This window comes from Ambystoma mexicanum, chromosome 2q (genome assembly GCF_040938575.1).
Source record: "Ambystoma mexicanum isolate Mex_15411 chromosome 2q, UKY_AmexF1_1, whole genome shotgun sequence".
Classification (NCBI taxonomy): Eukaryota; Metazoa; Chordata; class Amphibia; order Caudata; family Ambystomatidae; genus Ambystoma; species Ambystoma mexicanum.
Genome location: NC_090924.1, coordinates 366,385,812 through 366,407,939, shown reverse-complemented (window position 1 = coordinate 366,407,939; position 22,128 = coordinate 366,385,812). Strand labels below are relative to the sequence as shown.

Genomic DNA, 22,128 nt, shown 5'->3' with positions numbered 1-22,128 from the left:
GGAAAACGGCTTTCCTTGTGGCCATCACCTCTGTCCTGCAAACAGCCATACCTGACTTTCTACGAATCAAGGGTGGTGCTGCAGACACACCCATCTTTTATGCTGAAGGTTCCGTCCGCATTCCACCTCAACGAGCCTTTGGTGTTACCTGTTTTTTTTCCAAAGCCTTAGTCACCAGCTGAAATGGCCTTGCATCGCTGAACGTTGCTTGTGCCCTGGAGTTCTATGTGGCACACACGAAGAGTTTTCGGAAGACTTCTCAACTGTTTGGGAACTTTGGTCCTGTGAACCATGGGAAGGCCTTGTCCAAGGCTTCCATCTCAAAGTGGCTTTCCGGCTGCATCATGCACTGTCATTAGCCGTCCGAGAGCCGACTCTAGCAGAGCGATCGCTCCGACGACGGCATTCCTGTCTGGTGTGCCCCTGCTGTACATTGCAGAGCAGCTACGTGGAGGTCCATGCACACCTTAACGAAATTCTACTGCGTCAACGGGGATTCCAGGGAGGTGTCCAGAGTCGCCAAGCAGTGCTACGCAGCCTGTTCTCCTGAGGTGAGTCTATTCCAGAGATAAGGGTTGATTGCTTCTGTTGAGCCTTGCTACCTCCCGTGGTTGTGTATTGTTGTACTGCTGTGTATTCGTTATTCATGAGCATGTGAACCCATGCCAGACCCCATGCTGGAAAAGGAACAAGTTACTTACCTGTAACTATTGTTCTCCAGCATGGGTCTGGCATGGATTCACATGCAAACCCTCCCTCCGACCCCTCTTCAGCGCTTCTTGGTCATACTGCCTCTTTAGTGCTTACTAAATCTGAAGATGGCTCCTTACTACCCTGCTGAAATCCCTAGGGTTGCAGAACTATTTTCGATCAGCAGATGTATGAAACCTCTCTCTCTCTCCCTCCCTCCTCTCTCCCATTCCTCCATGGGCGATCTGAATTCTAAACATAGCAACTAAACAGCATCGAAAAAACATATAACAGATGCGTGCGATTAGGGCATTTCTACTAGGCTTAGTGCCAGTACCCTTACCAGGAATGAGAGCTTGTAGTCTTTGTGTATTTGTTTCAGGAAAGGTGCCCATGTAGCCATAAAAGACATTATAGAATCTCTAATGCAGATGTCAACTTTTCCATTGCAAATAAATTGCACATCTCGTCCATCCACAAGTTTATAGATGGTGGTTTAGTTTTCCTCCACAGGCCGAGTATGGATATCTTGTCAACCGTTAACAGAGGAGACATCAATTTACGCTCACTCAACATGCAGCAATGTCTATCGTAGATCAGGCCTAGGATACAGAGCTTGGGATCATCAGGATTATGATCCTTCAAATTTCCCGTACGCAAGATCTTACTTCTAACCAGAAATCTTAAATAGCGGGACATCCCCATAGAACATGCAGAAGCGTGTCTCCCTGTCTGCACCCTCTCCAGCACATGTTGGGGTAATTTGGATTACAGGAGTGCAGTCTAGCTGGTGTCATATACCACCTAGTTAATATCTTTGCTTGAGTTTCACTAAGTGCAGGCAAAGCGATGTGATAGCTCCCTTGTATATATGTCCACAATCTCCGGGGTAATCTCCTTGACCAGATCCTGTTCCAAACCCTCACAGTAAGAACGACAGTCTGGTGTGGCCAGCGCATTATTTGCTTTATACAGATTAGATATGAACCCCCTGGACTCAGTTGCAGACTGAAAAACCAACTCTAAAGGTGTTATCCCTCTGGTCGCCAATCCCACATTTAATGGGTACAGGACCCAATGTCGGTTTGCAGGTATCGAAACCGGTCTGTCTCCTCAAGGTCCAAGTGTCTTTTGCCATGTTCAAATGTTCAGATTTTACCATTCGAAAAGAGGTCTCCCATCTTGCTCACCCCCTTCACCATCCAGTCCAAAAATCTGTTGTCCGTTTTCCCAGGTATGAAGTCCATATTATGTATAAAGGGAGTGTATGGAGCAGGAAAAGTGATGGCTCCCGTCAACCTGTATATTCTGTCCCATGCTTCTATGGAGGCCTGGGTTATTAAATTGGAATAAAGGCCCTGCGCTCGCATTTTTCTGGGTACCCAGGGTTGTGTCCATAGATGTCTACCTGTCACAGCCTGATCCATAGCCACCCAGAGCTTATTTGAATCTTTCAGTACCAATTCCACCATTGGCCCTATAATAATTCCATAACCTTGGAAATGCCAGCCCCCCCAGGTCTTAGCAGCGTGCAATGTCCAACTGTTAACCCTTGGTGCTCCTCCTTCCCACAGGAATTGAACAAGAATATACTCGCAGCTTGTAAAAGTGGATTTAGGGTTAGGAACTGGGACCGAATGAAAAAAGTATAGGAAGCTGGTTAGGACTTTCATCCTAATAACAGCTATTCTGCTAAGCCAGGACAGGTTTAAGGTGTTCTACTGCTTCAAGTCTTTTTTAACATCCCTCAGTAGGGCGGGAGAGTTAGCCCCATAAAGATCTTGAAGTTTATAAAGTATATTGAGTCCCAAAAACGTAACCACTGAGGTAGCCCAGGAATACGAGAAATATTGCTCTTATTCCAGTCTCAAATGGGGAGGAATTAGAGTGTATTTATTAAGCGCCTGTACAACAAATGGTGCCACAAGACAAAAAAGGGGGAGACAAGGAAGAAAACAACAATAACGGTCCTACTAGGCCATGTCTCATTCAGATTGTGCAAGTGCAGTAACGAGAAGTGCAGGGGGAGGCGGGTGGAGTGCAGGGCAGTGGGAAGGGATAATGCTAGGGTGGGAGGGAAGTGCGGGGGAGAGTGGAGACATAAAAGTGCAGGGATGGGGAAGAGAGGGCCTAAGTGCTAAGGGGGCTTGCCAGGTGGGCAAGTGCCAGGGGATGCAGGGAGTGAGGACCACATACCAAGTGCAATGTGTGGGGGTGGACCAGGGTAGTTAGGGGAAAGGGTTAGGGGAAAGGGGCCCGGAAGGGCAAATACAGGTTACGGGGGGGGGTCAGGAAGACTGGGGTGCTGGGGTAGACTGGGCGAGGAGGGCTTGTGATCCTCTCAGCAACCGGAAGCCAGTGCAGAGATTTTGGCATGGCATGGTTTTGTTGGCCCGTATACGAGAGCTGCAAAGTGGTCCATAACTAGTGCAAATATAATGGGGCTGGGGCCAGCCCTGCCTTGTGCCCCTGCTCAGTTGGATAGGTGTGGTTATTTCCCCATTGACTAGAAGGCATGCTGTCGAGTTTAAATAGTTGAATACAATCATATGGTGTATCTTAAGGCCAAAATTAAATATACTAAGTACATGTTGTATAAATCCCCAGTCCACTCTATCAAATTATTTTTCTGCATCAACAGCCTGTAAGAGCAAGTGCGCAGAATTCCTGCCCGATTTATCAACCAGATGTAGAACTCTCCTTATGTTGTCGTCAGTTCCCCTTCCCGACATGAGCCCTCATTGATCGGGGTCAATACATAAGCCGGAGAATACGAATTTTACTAAACATTTTGAGTCCACATTAATTAAGGCTATGGGCCTGAATGAGGAAAACAGCATGAGATATTTTCCTGGTTTAGGGATCAGTGTTACCTGCTCCTCTTTTATGGAGGTCTTTGTACCTTCCCATCTGTAACGTGCCTGTCGTTAGAAGTCATTCCCTAACTCCTCCCCTATACCAGATATTTATAATGTAGTGAAATTCGTACCCCTTCAAACATTTTTAACGAATAGCTTAATACAACCATAACTTGGTCGCCTCACCCGTAAACCAGTGACTTGGCTGAATGTTTAGTAGCTTGGCTCCTTTCTCTGGTGCAAATAGTTTGTGTACCTTGTCCTGAAACCTAAATTGGAGACCAAAAAGTGTACGTTCACCTGTACTTGACATCTCGCCGCCTAAGTTCCTCCATAACTGGCCTAATCTGAAGCCCCTTTATCAATGTGGTTTGAGAGACATCTTGATACATTTGTACCGTGTAGTCGTGGAAAATGATGCAATTAGTCGTCCTTGCTTCACCCAGAATCTGTTCCTTATCTTTACAATCATGGAATTTTGCCACAATGTCCCTGGTGGGTGGGGGAGGTTGACCAGCAGCCCTTTTGGGCCCCAACTTTGTGCCCTATCTATTTTGACCCCTTCTTGGGAGCAGTTAGTCAGCACCTGTGAGAAAAAGCTGATGGATACAGCCTTCCATATCCTCCCCCTGAGCTCCCTATTGAAGAAATCATATTTGCATGTTTTCTCTCCTTGCCCTATTTTTGAGATCATCACATTTGCATCTCAGGGCGCAAGTTGTCTCACTTAATGTCGCCACAGAATCTCGTACCTCTCTCATCTCAGTCTCCAAAGCAGTAAAGGGCCTCTCGCTCCGGTCCACCCACTCCCCTAGCTCCACTATTTAATTATCAGCAATCGACTACAGCAACTCTTTGCACAGTTCAGTGATCTCTGAGTGGAGGAAGTCCTTACTGTCTTTTTTGAGGGTGTCCAGGGAACGGGTTAGGATGGGTGGTGTAAGCAGTGACATGTCCATTGTGGCTTGAGCCCCTGTCGGCTCTTCTACCTCCTTTTCACCAAGCATTGTACCTTGTTTGGTCGAAGGCTCCAGGTAGGATTGGATGCTGATATTCTTACTTTTCCGGCTGGGCTCGGGCATAACGGACCACAGTGTGTCGATGTAGGGGTGTAGTCCTTAACCACGACTCCCCCGCAATGCTCTCCACACAGATTGCCACACTTAAGCCCCCCTTTGGTTGCTTGGACGCAGCCTCGCGATTCGACAGGCCCACCCGCTGTGGTATTTAACTGGCTCCCAGTCGTGCGTGTGGTTCTGCACCTCTTTTCGTAATTGACTCCCCTCCTTGCGCTAAGTGGATGGCCTGTGTTACTGCTGCCCACTAAATCACAGCTGCAGCAATTCAGCAGGCAACAATTCAGCAATTCAAACACAGCGCCTCACTCCCTCCAGTAAGTAGCCGTGCTGGCCCCCACCATTTCTCTGCTTCTGCTGGCAGCCGCATTGCTGATCAATGAGGGCCGCCCTTCGCTTCCCATGGCTCCTGTCATTCGAAACGCCCAGTTGCTGCTACTCCGGCACTGCCTTCAATGGTGTAGGTTACTGGTGCAGCCCGTGTAGCTGCCTCCTTCAGCAGCCGCAGAGCCGTTCACATGCGGATCGGAGAGCGGGTGCCATCGTGGGTTATTGGGGGCTCCGTCATCATCAAGTAATTCAGCATGGCATACATCAGCTTGCGCCAATTCCCGATCAAGCACCGGTGTCTCTGTCTCGGGAACTACTGCAGGACCATTTGAATTAATATAGCGGTGAATCAAGGTCTCTGCATTGGGCTGAACAGGGCCGGGGGTCGGGCCATCTTGGCCACGCCCAGTCCTGCATTTACTTTAACTGTATAACAAGAGGCACCCTTTTTGCACACAAACTCTTCCACTTTCTATTCCAGAAATGTTGTCCTTTTGCCTTTAAGAGATTTTGTTTAATATTTACATGAGTTGGAACCCCTCCTTTTCCCCACAGTAATCACTTGACCTCTTCCTGCTAATTGCTTGTAATGGTTGTTTCATTTATTCTGACTTTTGGTTTTAAAAACTCTTTTTTCAAATGTAAATTTTCCAATTTTTTTATGTTCGAATTTAAGAACCAATACTCTCAAAATCTGCCAAAAGAGACGTGCAGGCCCCTTGAATCTTTAAAAGGTAATTAGGGAAGTGATGTGATTCTCCCGAAGTTTTTCTGGGTGTTGAAACTCACCTTCTAATCTCAAATCGGAGTTCACGCCTCACCCCCAAATCTCGAGCTGGAGTTCAAAGCCTTCATTGATTTGAGGAACTAATCTGGGGATTTGAACACTCGGGTTGGATCAGCCAATCAGAAGCCTTGACACTCCAAAATGAAGTTTAAGGTTCTATAAAGGCTCAGGTCACATACTGTTGGTTTGTGGGTTTTGATAGACTGTTGGCTAGAGGTTGAACACAGTGAGCTAACAACTGGAGGGTCAGATTAGTGCTTGGAGAGTTGTCAGGAACGTTGGGCAGTCAACCGAAGTTCTGTGTGGTTACCTTTGTGCTTTTATGTGCACATTTGTGAAAGGCTTCTTTTGAACCCTTTCCTTAAATGTACTTCACCTTCAAAAAACATATTAAAAATATGTTCCCTTGCCCCCATTTTCCACTGAAAATGCAACAAAAAAGTTTCCCTTTCCTTTTATCTACTGGAAAAAGAAGAGTTCTGCCTGTTCTCTGCTCTCATCCCCCATTTGTAATCACCTACTTTTAACATTTCTGGTCATTGTCTGTTAATTTCTATTGCTACCTTTTGTTAACGTTTGGCTCTGTGTTTGTATTTCTATTTAACTTGCATCAGCTATGAGGTTCATGTGTGCCCATGAAAGCTCACACTGCACGTATCCTGCTCCATGTTTTCATTTCCTTTTGACAATCAGTTTCAACCCCTTTGGAAACAATTGGGATTCCTACTGCGTCACGCTACTGGCTTCAAGATACGCTCCTCATTCCTACACAATGCCAGAAAAAAAAATACTTCTTTTTTTTATTGTATTTTGTTTCAGCTTTTGCTTTTCTTTTTACCACAGTATTTTACATTTAATTGTTATTCATATCTTTGGGTAGAGTAGTGTTGTGCCTTGTTTTTCCCTGCCCCCTATGCATGGAATGATGTGAGTGACTGACATAGATGCTGTGTGTGACAATGTTATGTTCTGAATGGTTCTGTGAATGCCAGTTGATAAAATGGGTTGACTGAGAGAGGATGACGGTGGATGTCTGTCCATGTAACTTACCTGATGTGGTCTAAATGTATTCCTGTACCCTGTACCTGGAGCTGGAACTAAGTAAAGATGTTTCCTGTTCCTACAGTGGCTTCAGTGTCACGATTGGCCAGAGCCTCAGTTTAACAAGTAGTCTCTGACTACAAACAGCATCATCCTTTTGAGCAGGGTTCCTACTCCTGCAGCACATCATGTCTGAAATCCTAAGGGGCTCATCACCACATTCACACCTTTGCCTTCTGCTGGTCCGTACTAGAGCTGAGCTTCTGCTCAACTTTTATCATAAACAGAAGCCAAGTCATTTGTCTGTCCTTGTGGAAGATTTTCATATTCCTTGTATATCACATCACAATCCCATGTACCTGGCCACACTGCAGATATGTACAAGAATGAGTGGATCGGCACTATCTGATACAGAACTGCAGATAATCCCATGGTTCATGCCCCTAATACTCATAACTTGATTTCATGGTGCCAAAAGTAAACATACTCTTTAGCCTTCTATAAGTACCCTCAGTATGAGCTTTGCAAAATCTCACCACTCTCAATGAGCATTTTCTGCTTTTTAATTTACATTTATATTCTCACCTTCTCTTCCATGATATTGATTAGTAAACCCAGAGATTTCTGGGAAATGAGAGAACTCCATTCTGATAGAGTAGCCTACCAAATGTTAATATTTAACAGTTTTAGAAACCACCTTCTCAAACTATTGGTTCTTCACTGCTAAAAATGCATGTCTCTGGCAATCAAAAGATAGAAAGTTGTGGGGAGCACCCCAAACTCCCCATCCTTACATGTGGGGAAAGTGAGCCACCAGGTACTGGGCTGGTGCAGCCGCTTCCCGGTGTGCCTCCCACAGTGCGGGTCTGGAGAGGTCCGGCCAGCTCACTGTGGTCACTCTGTGGACTATTGGCCTGCAGATTTACACCTCCCATGATGCCTTGCAATAGGCACCCCAGCCTGTGGACACAAGCAATAGACACAGCATTGCGAAACATCTCAATTCTTTGAGTCACAGAGAAACAGTATCTGAGTTTTACCTGAATGAAAGCCAACGAGAGAGTGCCTGCGAATTCAGTGCTTTGCCACTCTCAGTGCAGCCCTAGCCTCGGGAGGGCAGAGGGACAGCAGAACACTGTGGATACAATGCACTTAGAAAGAGATTCCAAGATATCACTACACACCAAAAGCACGTTTAAGTTTTGCTGACCCCATTAGTGGTGGTAACTTCTCCCAGGTAATTAACTAATCCAAAAGCTATACCAGTAATGGCAATAACCTATCAGGAAAGAGGTTGGAAGTGAAGCCCCAGTGCAGGAATGTAAAAGGGGATGGAAAAGTTAAATGAAGCCGTTGCGCACTCCCTTGATACAAGCATGAATGAACAACTGCTTGCACCACGGCTGTGAAAATCTGGAGAAGATTTATACAAGCCAATCTGGAAGTAGTCCAGGCCTTGAAACTCTGATTTGATATGATATTTTATTTGTATCGCGCTCGTACACAAGTGTTTCAGAGTGCAAGGAAGAAGTTGACAATGGTGCTAGGAGAGCAAGGCAAAGGCTGAGGCCATCCATCACTGACCTATTGTAAAAGGTAGAAGCATCTGACCCATGGTAGGAGGTTCACTTCTATATGCAAATGACACTGCTTTGATTGACTTGACACCCGGGGGGGAGGAGGATTGCAACAAATTATTTCTTATGCTGAGGAATATTTCTTTGCCCATGGGCCCAAATTGAACAGGACAAAGACCAAGGTCATGGTGTTTGGTAAGGGACAAAATCATTCATCTTGGGCTCTCAATGGAGAAATCATTGAGGTAGTTAAATCCTATTGCTACCTCAGATTACTTTTCACTAAGAACGGGAAATGGTCAGGGCATATATAGGCCATTGCTGAGAAGGTGGCTGCAATGTTGGTCCGATTACTCAGATTTTACCATATGTACAGAGGGCATATGTGGGATGAATGCCTTACGGTGTATAAAGCTAAGGTCTGTACCATGATGACATATGGGAGTGAGATCTGGGGCCATTCCAACTGCTCAATTTTGGTGTAGCTCCAAACTAGAATAATGAAAGAAACTAGTTGGACTCCCACAAGGCACTCCAAATAGCTCACTGCGATTAGAATTGGGGATCCCCACCATTAAAACTCAGGTGCAAATCATATTTGCCAGCGATTTATTGAAAGTCTGTATGGGCTACTCAAATAGCCCTAATTTGAAGAAGGTGGTTGGGGAAATTAGCCCCCCCCGTCTCGTCAATATATGTATGGTATAATGAGGGGTGCAAACTATTTAGACTATGTGGAGTATTCTATACTTGTGACTACCCTCAGAATTCCATACTCCCAAATCTTGTGGCTGCGTTGAAACAAAGAAATAAGGAGGGGATCAGGAAAGGAATTTGAGGATATCGACTACTCTCCCTTTGTTCACCCTCTATTCCGCTTTCAACGATGTCATGTTTTGAGGAAGCAAAATGTGTTCTATTAAATCTGGTGCATATACTAGGATAGCACTTATGACTAGGTTGAATCTGTTGGCGAAAAATGACCAAGGCGTATGAGCCTTCGGTGTGGGTTGCACACACTTAATACCCCTCCAGTGGTTTCTTTGGACTTTGATATGTCAATAAATCATGTGTATTAGACCTATTGCATTTGTTAGTTACTTCCTCATAAGTAAACTCAAAATAATGTGTTCAGTGTGATTTCTAGATTGTAATATTATTTATTTGCGAGTGTACAATGGCTTTCAATGCATTTTGGACTTCTTAGCCATTCATCAGGGCATTTCTGTTTCATTTGATCAGCAACAAACAGTATTATCAATTAAATCAACACAACAAAAATCAACACAAAAATATATTATCCGTGTCTGGACATATCATCTAGTTGCCACACAACCATAAGGTATATATTCGAGCAAAGAATTGAGGGTATCATCATAAACAACCACATGTCGAGATTGAATACCGAATAATGTACAATCAGGCCACATGAAAGGACATTTAACAGACAACAGTGAAACACCATTTCGAAAAAAAACAAATCCAAACAGAGAGAAAACATCAATCAGTAACAGTAAGCTCATAGTATACATCGTATAAGACATACAAATGTTCATGGTTAAATATAGCTGATCACATATTGCATGCTCAATATAAGATTTAGTGAGGTCTCCCTGCATAGTTCCCATCACTTAACATACCATGGATTCTTATATTGACCCTAGCGGCTGGCTAAGAATTCCGTAGTTCTACTTCAGGTGATACGTGCTGATGTGTTAATAGTACTTGGTGAATCCCTACTGGATAGTTACTCTATTTAAGTGAGAGTTCTGTGTGCTGTGTTAATTTACTAAAACACTGTGTCACAATCGTTATCACATATGTGAAGTCTGTGTGAAGCTTACCCACTTATGTCTACCGACCTTTCTGCACTTCAGTTACTTATACTGCTGGATAGGTAAGGTCTCATAAAATACGCAGTCTGCAACATTATACAAACAGTGGATTAATGCCACTGCTGTCCTCAAGATCAATCTGATCGCAGTATCTGTAGAAATATTGTAACTGTGTAAAGTGGCATCTTACCTGGCAGAAATTGGGAGCGCAGGAATATATTACCTTGATGTACAAATCAACGTACACGAACACCGAATATCCACAACACTGTTCACCAAACTAACCAACAGAAATAACCTGCAACAGCGGTTGAGCTTTCATCCACAGCAAACACTTGAGAATGAAAAGAATTGTGAGAGGCCCAACCGAATGTGATGTACAACTGGCAAATTTGTGCACCAGACTCGGAGAAAGGCGATATGCACAGACTGATTTGACAAAAGTGGTATTGAAACATCCACCCAAAGACGAGAGAATCTGCTAAAAAAGAAACCGGAAAGAATCACACCCCCAATGGTGTACGTTTCAAAATGTTCAACCCAGAATCAACAAATCAAAAAATGCATCATTAAACGTTGGAGTATTCTGACTAGCGAGGAGAGGACAAACAGTTTATTTAATCATCCCCCCAACTTTGTGTTTCAAACGAGTAACAACTTAAGAAACATACTCATCACTACTAAAACCCGCACCAAAAGCCAAAAACATAGGGACCTTTCCTTGCCATCCTCCCTCATACAACTCTCCATTCCCTTATTTCTATTCTCATTATACACACAGTCCTGCTAGGTAGCAGGTAAAGGGGGCAGAGTTATTGCGTGAGCTGGGGAGGGAGTTGAAGCCAAAGCTGGGGAGGGAATTGAACTAATGGCTGAAGGACTAGGAGTTAATATTATTAACCTTTTCGTTGCATCAACAGTAGTTGGTAAATGAGGCTGTTTTATATCCGATGTTCTATTATTTATGGTTTGTTTGTTTACAAAGCTTCTAGTTGCCACAGGTTTTTTAATGTTATTATGTTGCTTCCACATACCTGTCTAAATCCTGGTATAAAGTAATTCAATTACAATGTGCCAGTGCTTACTTGTAGTGTTTGTGGAGTTCCTAAAAAATGTCCATATAATTGAAGCAAGCAGAGTATGAAATTATTATGCTCCTCCCCATTCCATATGCAATTCTTACTTAGTGTGACAATCAGAATTATTTTGAGACAAGTCATATTAGGAATATTTCCCCTGCTTCCTATAGTTAAATCCTGTTCTGTTCTATGGTTTGTTTACTGAAATGTTATTTTTTATGGCACATTATTATATATATATTAAGAAGTGATGCATCTCTCTCCCCCTCTCTCTCATGCCCCCTATCCGCTCCCTTGCCCTCCCATATCCCTCTCTCCATCTCATATAGATTGGCCAGTATATCATGTCGCTGCCTCTGCACTTGGAGCCTTTTGTTACTCAGGAAGACCCAGCTCTAGAAATGGCATTACATGCTGGAAAGCTGCCATACCCACCAGAGCAAGGTGAGTGAGCTATTAACAAGGTGAGTGAGCTATTAACAAAACTGACCTCCCTTAGTCGACACCAGTGCCCTGTTCCAGAGCAAGGCGAGAAAGTGATGACCATGATCTTCCAAGTTATCAGTGACAAGAAACCGGGCTGCTCCTTAATAAAAGTAGGCTAAATGATGATGGCGCTTGCCCTAGCACTTGGGGGGTGGGGTGGGGGGGGGGGGTTTGGGAGTGCCTAGGGCGGCAGACACTTCCGGCTGCTGCATGAGGGGCACAGGGGTGTAGTATAGGGAAGAGCCCCTGGTCTTCCCCACATCACAGGAATGGGACAGCAGGGAATAGTCACATTAGCCCCAAGGCCCCTTTAAGAGCAGCCCTAAGAAATATACTTGCCAATCCAAACTGAACTTGTCTCACATTTAGCTCCACTCTTCATACATTACCTGGAGCACAGAGAGCCTTGCGAGAACTTGACAACTCAATACTCTTATGTCCCGCACCCTTTGCTCCCTACTGATGGGACATCCCACAGAACGGGGATGGGACCGGAGCCTGTTGCATAGCAGCATTTCAAGAACTTTCTCACATAGGCGCTCCAGGACGCTGCTGCACACCCCGCCCAAACGTCAGTCCCTTTCTCTGCGTTGGACGGGATAGAACCAACTGCAGCACCTGTGCCGTGTCGTACCTAAATTAGGAAAGCACCTCTCACATCACATACCCAAAATGTTCTGGCCCTGTGCAGGTTTTCCAGGTAGCTTTTCTTCCACCTAACCACACTTATGTTGCCTCTACTGCCTGGGGAAAGATCACATATGCCAGGCCTGCATGTGGATCGTTTGGGACACTACTGCCTCAAGAGATCTGGCCCTTTGTTGCTGTGAAGACGAAGAGAAAGAAGGTAAGTGAATCTTCAACACTAAAGGTACCCTGCATGCGGACAGCCTTTCAGGGTTGGAACCATGCAGGAGTGGTTCTAGGTAATTTCAATGAAAAACATTATTGTGTTGTAATTTACTTTGTGTATATTACTTTAAATTTTACTTTTTGGGGGGGATTACTCCCTGTCCCCTTCACTACCACTCCCACTCTAAACCCTTCCTGACCCCCCTTTAATCCCTTAACCCACAAATACCTATACAAATTTGAAGTAATTCGATGTAATATACGCAAAGTAAATTACAACAAAGTAATTTACTTTGTGAAAACAACAGGAGACCGCAGGAGGAGTTGGACGGACCCTCAACCCCTGTTTCCACGAGGCACACCGGCAGGGACCCAAGGTCGTGCACATTGCTCAGGCCGTCACGGGACAACAACACAGGAGCAATGTTCCCTCTGATTTGTTTGGGCTGTGTGCGCCAAAGAATAGTTGTGTGCGGGCTGTTTTTCAGTCATGTGCGCAACTGAGTGATGCACCGCCAGACCGGTGGTGGTCGGCGGTGCCGACCCGGCGCCCACCAAGTGAGCAAGTGCTTGCTTAGTGATCCGATTCCACAGTGTGCAAGCGAGGAATGCGAATTTGCGGCACAACAAGCTCTACTTCAAGGGACATTTGTCCGAAGACTTTAGCTCATCTCAAATTGTGTCCCTTTTACATCTCTAAACATTAGCAAGATCTTTCGTTTTATGTGGGTTGGTACAAGAACAGAGGGGTTCTTCTAGTGGAACACAGATTTTGCCTCACAAATTAATATTAAAAAGTTAAAAAAGAAATAGCATTTATTTGCATGGAAACAAAGTGCTGTGCTCCTGCTGCTGTCTATGTGCAAGTGGAGAACTTGCATTCATCATCACACCAGGCCAAGGGCAGATGACATTTATCTATTAGCTCACATCTTGAAATGTTTACCCACCTCAGGCAGCCACACAACACAAGTAGCAAAATTCTTATCTAATATGAGCTACAGAACACTTGATGACTAAATGAGCAGCTTACACCTCAGTTAGACACGAATGACCGCCCTATAACAAGCTGGACTATGGAAGCTCTGTGGTATAGAACGGCAGTACCACTGCCTGTTGCACTTAGAAATGTCTAATGTTGGTTGTCCTTAATCTATGAATTTTCACCACCCCATGTAATTTGTCACCGCCGGGAGTGAGTGACTGTTCACATTAGTAGCCCCACTTCCCCCTCTCTCAAAAACCTGGTCAGAATGTCACTGGAACCCACTGCATTGTCAAAAACTCACTGCTACCCATCAAATCTAATTTCCTATCTATTATACATACTTTTGTGATCAAAAGAGCATTGTGTCTCCCTGTATATTAAATTAAATGAGGACTGCAACAGCCGAGGATCCATTCCTGGCTGATCACCTCCCACGAGGCACAGAGAAGATGCAAGCACCCTTTACCAGCACATCAGGGAGTTGGAGTGAGTGAGTGAGTGAGTATTTGACCTTGCTACAACTTTGCTAGTCATCATAAAAGAGAAACCACCTAGCTTGTAAGAAATGGCAAATGTCTGAAGGATAGAGACAGAGAGAAGAGTGTGTGCTGTGCATGTGTTTGTACACGCATGTGTATGTAAAAGCATATCTAATGTGTTCATATAAACACCTAAACATTTCTAGCCGCCTAGGTCACTATCACCAGGCAAGGGTATAGGTATGTCCCACACAATTCGGGTTTGAGTTTGCTGAACTACCTCCATATAATAAACCTTTACTGCTCTACAGTAAAATGATCATGTTTCTCCCGAGTGGGCATGACGACGATGCCAAGCCATGCCACTAACGGTCCCTAACAAGTGTGCAGATGCTAATAGCACTCATTTGCTTGCAATGCCAGGCTGTCTGCCTGCACACATCAGCGCAGCAGCGGTGAAGTGTGCGGCTAGTACTGTGGGTAGCAGTGGCGCAACGGCCATTGAGCAGACTGGGCTTCAGCACCCCACCACCCCTGAAATTATGGGTTGTGTGTCTGTTGACTTGATCTGGCTGAACTACAGAGCCGTGGCAGGACAGGACCGGAAACAGACAATAAACAGTGCTTGGTTCTGCGCTTTTAACAAAGGGCAACCAATTGTAAAGTGTTTCATTGTTAGCAGCTGCTTTTGCATGCATACATTTTTAGGCAATTGAAATTGTGATGGGGTGTTAGTGTTAGTACTTGCATGTCAGGGGAGTGATTAGCAGGGCATCATGACAGGGGGACAGCTCATTCTGAAAGCAGTTCTTAAATGTGCGTTTCAGGCACGGTGAGAGTTAAGCTTGTAACATTTAAGCTCCATTAGAATAGTCTGATAACTAAGAATATGAAAAAAGTAAGATGCACCCACAAAGTTCACACCTCCCACCGGCCACCACAGTCTCTAAAGTTAATACAAGGAAGCGGGAAGGACAAGGGGGTAAACCACGCTATGGGCGCACTGTACATGCTTTTTAGGGCACTCAGACAATTTCTAGCCGGTGGACTATGGCGTAGGAGGTGACCCCACACTCGCCTTGCCACGGATTGCGTGAAAATGACTCGGAGGCCACGCACGCAGCAGGTCTTTAGGCCTATGTTGCTTGTGGGATCTGTGCTCCAATCAGGCGCGGGGGGAGGTCAGAGAGGTGGAGTCAGGCACACAAGGAAGCGGGAAGGACAAGGGGTGAAACCCCGCTACGGCGCGATGTACGTTGTTTTTAGGGCACTCAGACAATTTCTAGCCGGTGGACTATGGCGTAGGAGGTGACCACACACTCATCTTGCCAGGGATTGCGTGAAAATGTCTCAGAGGCTGCGCATGCAGCAGGTCTTTAGGCCTATGTTGCTTGTGGGATCTGTGCTCCAATCAGGTGCGGGGGGAGGTCAGAGAGGCGGGGTCAGGCACACAAGGAAGCAGGAAGGACAAAGGGGGGAAACGTGCTTATTAGGGCACTCAGACAATTTGTAGCCGGTGGACTATGGCATAGAAGGTAACTACACACTCACCTTGCCAGCGATGGCCTAAAAATTATGAATAATGATGAATAATGAAGTGAGGGAGGGCAGGGAAGCACACTGCGCGGTAAACAAAAAGGTATGCGCGGCTCCAGAATCCTTACAGCGAACATTGCACAGGAGTAGTGACATCCCTGACCACGCAACAAGTGCCAGAACACACCAAGACTGCTCAGAACACTGGCTTTTGTACTGACCATGCCACTTTACCCTGTGCACCCTTCACTGGTCACAGACCTGGAACGGAGATGTCTCCTGATAGGTACACATCGCGCTCGAGCTGTGGCGGCCGTGCGCGGGTCCCCTATGAGTGTATGCATTCCGCGCACTTAAAAGGGGACTGCCACAAGAAGAAGAAACCACAATCCTCCCCTATTTCATGGCACGTGAGACCCACCGGAATGCAAGTTAAACAGGTGCCATCGGGATCAACCCGTACAGGCCCATTCCCATATGTACTACCAACAAGCTAGACCCTTGTGCCACAAGGGACACCCGAAGAAGAGGGCACTGGTTAACAGATGCGAGTTGGGCACATAGCTGGATCGCGAACGAAGCAGGGCGTGGCTGCTCTGCACTGGCCCCCGAGACACAGAAACAGGACAATCCAACCCCAGGAGGCTGACAATCCCGCCACCACCAGCATGAGCTAGCACCAGCGCGGTATACAAACATTTGTACAAGCCAAGGGTTGAGTGGACGGCACTGTGCAGGGAACCATACTGTGAGGTGCCAACATGGCCGCCTGTGTAGAGAGAAGCCCCTACGGCAGGCATATGCAAGCTTTATTGCAAAAGCCAAGCAGTCGCACAGGAAGTGGCATGAGAAACTTGCTGGGAGTGGCTATGAACCTTTACTAATCAGATTAAGCAATTCCTCACAGGCACTGATGTGAGGTCCTTCTTTGAGGATGTCAGTAGAGGCATTACGCCGACATGTCCATCATATAGTGACCAGCCAATGGGCCCACTGTGTCAAGAGGAACTGTCACCAGCCACTTTGCCAGCAGGATCTGCCGCGCCTGAACCCACAGGGCCTACAAAATCCATAGGGACAGGTGAAAATGAAGAGCGGATGAAACCGCTTAATCCGTCGGACTTTTCCATGACCTAATCATTGACATACTGGACTATTTGGAACTGCAAGTTCTGGCGATTTCCCAATGGAAACCGTGGCACTGGCTCAAGTTAAGAAGCTAAAAAGATATAGGAGAAACAACACAATGTAGCTTCCATCAACAAGAAACTGGATTCCAGTTAGAGAAAGGTGACAACAGAGGCACTGTATATAGCCTCAATTCCCCCTCACCCCTCCGCACACTCAACAGCAGTTTCTGCAGACCTGCCACAAGGAAAAACTCCATCAATCTCCAGCATGGGTCTAGTAGTAGCCCCTTCAAAACTTCAAGGAAGGATCAAAAGGCTTTAGACAACACAGGTAAAGGGGTGTACCAGAAAAGTGCCCTCCGCCAAGCGCACTGTAAGGCAGTCCTAGCAGCTTGCAATACTAAATTATGGAATAAGATGGAGGACTTTGCAAGTGACCTCAATGATGACAGGGTGGACCAGTTCCTCATGGGATTATGCAAGGCTAAATAGGTGGTGCATGACTTGTTAGAATCTGCAGCGGGACATGCTCACACTGCGGCCAGGTGCATGTGTATAGGCCTGCGCTGTTGCAGCACAGCATAGCTGAAGAGCACAAAACATCCACCAGAGATGCAAGACGAAGTCAAATCTTTACCCTTTGACGTGGTCATCCTGTTCCATGCAAATATGGATGATGAACTGACAAAGAAGCAGGCGCATAAGCTCACTGGCAAAAGCCTGTCGGCCTTCTCCAGGTGGCCGTCCTCCACTTTTCAAGGGAAGACACAATGAACAACATCCGGATTTATAGGCTTTATGGCCTGGTCTCAAGGTAGGGAAAGAGCAGCTCACTTTTCGGGCTCAAAGGCAAGGATGCATACCCAAACTAGTATGGGCTTTATAAGCACTACCCCAAGCCAATGAAAAAATCCAAGGTTTGACATCATCGAGGCACAACAGCATATCAAACCAGTCGGCAGGCGCGTCAGTCTCCACTTACCATCATGGAGACAGAAAACATCAGCCCCATGGACCTTGTCTGTAGTAAAAAACAAATTCCGACTCCCCTCCATTTCTTCTCCCTCTCCCTTCTTCCCCCTTCAACAATTTTCATCATATCTAATGCAGGGTCTACATAAACTTATAACACTGGATGCCATAGAAATTATCCATTCATAGAACCAGTTAGAGGAATACTATTCACGCTTCTTTGCCCTTCTGAAAAAGGACAAGGCTGGGTGAGGACTAGCCCCCACAGCCCCCTTTATCAGGCTTCAGTAAACACCTCCCAGTGGAGAGGTTCACAACGGTAATGCCGAGGCAGATCATGGCATCATTAATGCAAGGGGATTGGATGTGTGCACTGGATTTACCAGATGAGTACATGCACATTTTGATTTGGAAGAGTCACAGGAAATGTCTGTTTCTCCGTATGGAACAAGCACTGCCAATACAAAGTATTGCCCTTCATGCTAAGCTTAGCCCCAATGGTATTTTCCAAGGTTTTGATTACTTTCATGTAGTGCTTCTGCATTCAGGGGATGGACATAAACTCATATTTGGACAACTGACTGATATGTGTATCCACACCGGAAAGGGTACTACTGTCAGTCAATTATGTCCTACGATTAGCATTTGCGTTGGGCCTCACTGGAAAAATCAACACTTTTTCCCACTCAAATACTGTTATATGGGTCTAATTTGCGACTGCTCTCAAGGGAGGGTATACCCTCTGGATCTGCGTGAAATGACCGAATGCAAAAGTCTGACTACCAAAAGTCAGACTTTATTTTTCCTCCCATTTGTTCGCAAATATATATGTGGGGGGAGACCCTCCACATCCCCCCCACCTTACCCCTATACATTTTTATTAACTTTACCCCCCCCCACATATATAGCTGCGAAGAAATAGGGGTCAGACTTTTGGGCCTCAGACTTTTTGCCCTCGGTCATTTTGTCCTATTCCTACCCACCATAGAAAGGATTGATAACAATAACATGCTGTGCATTGAGTTTTTCGAGAGCACTCGCGTGCAATAAAATATCAGCCTCTACTTGGTCTGATAGCTGTCTGCGTGCTGATAGTTCCTCACTAGAGGATGCACATGAGACAGACACAGCTCCATTTGGAGGTGTACCTGTTGCAGAGGGATCTGCGTGATTTTTCCATCACGGAAAAATCTGTGACGTAAAGGTTTGCATGGGAAATGTACACACCACCAAAGGTTTGTACATTTCCCATGCGAACAAACACTGCAAATCACACATACCCCCACCCACAACACACCCCCTACCCACACCCTCAACACACCCCCACCATAAACAAACCCACGTACCTTTCCTTCACGCTGTGTCCCTGCGGCGCCGGTTCTCTTTCACTTCCGTGGTTGGGTACCGGCACTGCAGGGTCCTTTCATTTTCTTTTTTTTTTAAGGGCAGCTGCAGGGGTTTCCCCCGCAACCCCCTCATTATTCTGTATAGTATGGTGAGCGGGGTGTTGCGGGGGACACCCCCGTAGCTCCCATTTTTTAAATTTATTTTTTATTTTTTCTTGGGTGTGCTACGAGGGTGTTACCCGCAACACCCCGCTCACTGTACCACACAGTATAGTAAGCGGGGTGTTGCGAGGGACACCCCCGCAGCCCCAATTCTTTTTTTTTTCCTCCAATGTCGGGTGCTCAGCAGGGGTGTCCCCTCCAACCCCTGCTCACTATAGGCAGCCCCTGCAGTTTTCCTTTTGTTTTTTTTTTACTTACCTACAATGCATGCCACCAAAGGTTCGAACTTTTGGGGTTCAAACCTTTGGTGGGAGGTACTTTTCTGACTTTTTGTGCGGTCGCACCTTATTTTTGGTCCGTTCGTACAATCCCGTTGCAGAGCACTCATTCACAAATGGAACAGATTGACGTTCCAAACACTTTACATGTAGATCTACGATGGTTGATGTAAGTTGAAAACATGAGTTGCCTTCTTGCCCACTCCGCTGACAAAGACTTTATTCACAAATGCAAGCCTAACAGATTGGGGTGCAGTGATGGAGCAGTGGAAAATACATGACCTGTGGACTGCAGTGGACCAGCGGAACCATATAAATCTCCTGGAACTGGAGGCCACCTTCCTTGCATTGAAGGATTTTCAACAGCAGTTGAAGGGTTGCTCGGTCTTGATCTACATAGTTTGGAAATGTCACCAACCTCCCATCAATAAGGATATTCGCAATAAGAAGACGAGGATGCCGGTGATATCAGACTCTTCTCAGAGAGAACTTGTTATGGATGGTAGAAATATTGTCATCACTAGCGTAGTTATACCAGGGAGGACTGAAACTAGTGATGCACATAAAAATAAGGTTTTATCCTAGTTACAATCAAAAGTGGGTCATGGGTGTGTTAGAGGACAGGACTTTAGAATCTTGCGTAGGCTGCACATCAAGGAATATTGCATCAGGGACAATACAGACTGTATCATCATTGGCTGTGGTCTTGGCAGTTTGCCGTCATTTTTGAGCCTATATAAAATTCTGACTAGTATATCAGCAGTGTCCATTATTAGGATTGTGCTGAATTAACTATGTCCTCTAAAATGTTTGTATTTTATGCCTTGGGCTCTGTGTGGCAAGTCCTCTTTTATTTCAGTTCGAGCTATCTGCTGACATTTTTCGGAGCTTTTGTAAAAGTTTGATTAATATATTTTCCTGTTTATAATTTTACGGTCAGTGTTTAACCAATTCTCCCTTGTATTATTATTATTATTTTTTGTGCGTGTGTCTTGTATAAGCACTTCCAGGCCCGCGGGCCCTGTCCCAGTGCTATAGAAATAAAATAATTAAACATTCTATGTGAAAAAGCAGTGGAGCACAAGTTTGTCAGTCTTGTGCAGGCTGGCCCTGTAGTTATGGAACTGGTGCCTTGAAAACTCGAGCCACCTGATCTCCACACACATTATAGACGAGAAAAACATCTGGGTGGGTGTGCTGAGCCCAGGGCTGCACAGACCACATTTATGGGAACTTCAGAAGTAGGTGCTGAAGTAGATATTTGCGACATGGAAGACACTGCTGCTCAACTTATTTGTAACACAGTGGGACCTATATGCATCATAGAAGGAACAGGGAGAGGTGTTGCAGAGGGACGGGCTCCTGTTCCTCTGGGACAGGCAAATGGCTTATGCCTTTCTCAGAGTTCCAGAGTTCCAAACTAAAGCAGACTTGGAACTGTCAGGTGATTTTGATTGCCCCATATTGGCAAAAAACAACTTGGTTCTCATACCTCAAGACACTGAGATGTGGCAGATATGGGAAGCGGTCACGAGGAGCATAGGTGGAAAGGGAAAGTTACCAAGCAGTACCCACTATGGGATAACCATGGCGTCAACGAACTCAGTAAGTTAGGAAGTCAACCACGATGGACATGGAAAGGTATAAGCAATGTGGGACATGTGGTAGAGGATAATAGACTGATGATGTTTCAGGCCCTGAGAAACAAACATGGACTGACACAAGAAGATTCCTATACGTACATACAGTTGGCACATGCTATGACTGCCCAATTTGGGGAGGTTGAACTCAACCTAATGGAACACACTCCCCTGGAGGTCAACCTCCGATCTGATAAGCTTTCATAGAAAGGGATATCCAAGTTATACCAGGTCATTAACGTTTTCACATCCCCACACTTGACACATTTGAAAGATAAGTGGGAAAGGACATAGGGACATTAGAGAGTGAGGAGTGGGTGGAGGCATTGGTGGCAGCAAGAGAGGTAAACATATCCTCGAGGATGAGAATGATACAATACAAAATCCTACACAGAGTTTACTATGCTAGAGACTGGATATATAAAATGGGTAGACCCGAAAACAAGAGGTGTTTCAAATGTAGAATAGAGACAGGCGAATTCTTTCACCTGATTTGGGAGTGACTCCGAAAGTCTGACCTATTGGATAAGGTCCTACGCAAACTCACAATTCCCAAAGACCCCAAAATGTTGCTACTGCATGTCACTCGAGAATATGAAGGGAATTGGTGGGAAGAAAAACTGATCTTTATTGCGGCAATGGTGGTTAAAAGGGACTTGGCAATGAAATTGGGAATATGGGAGATGCCCACATATGAGGTCTAGAAGATAGGCATGGAGTATTGCCGATGCATGAAAGAAGCAACTTATAGGAATAGAGGGTCGACTCAGAAATATTAGAAGATATGGAGGAAGTGCAAAGGAGCTGAGGGATAAGATAAAGTCTGAACACCACTCTAAAATGGGAAGCTACTGATTTATAAACGGGGCCAAGAAGGAGGAGTATGCAATATTATGTGCAGGAAGTGCATTGTGGACTGTAGCAATGTTATGTTGTTTTATTAATGCAAAACGTAAGGCACCAAGATGCAATGGATGTTGCTATTG

At 45.5% G+C, this 22,128-nt stretch overlaps 1 protein-coding gene across 2 annotated transcripts in view; it reads left to right on the top strand.

Moving 5' to 3' along the window:
* Positions 1-22,128, top strand: part of COG7 (component of oligomeric golgi complex 7) — a 1,349,184-nt gene that overhangs the window by 1,309,905 nt on the left and 17,151 nt on the right. For both annotated transcript variants that reach the window (XM_069647398.1, XM_069647397.1), the window contains exon 16: positions 11,603-11,717. In XM_069647398.1, coding sequence (XP_069503499.1) covers positions 11,603-11,717 — 115 coding nt within the window. The remainder of the gene's footprint in view (positions 1-11,602; positions 11,718-22,128) is intronic.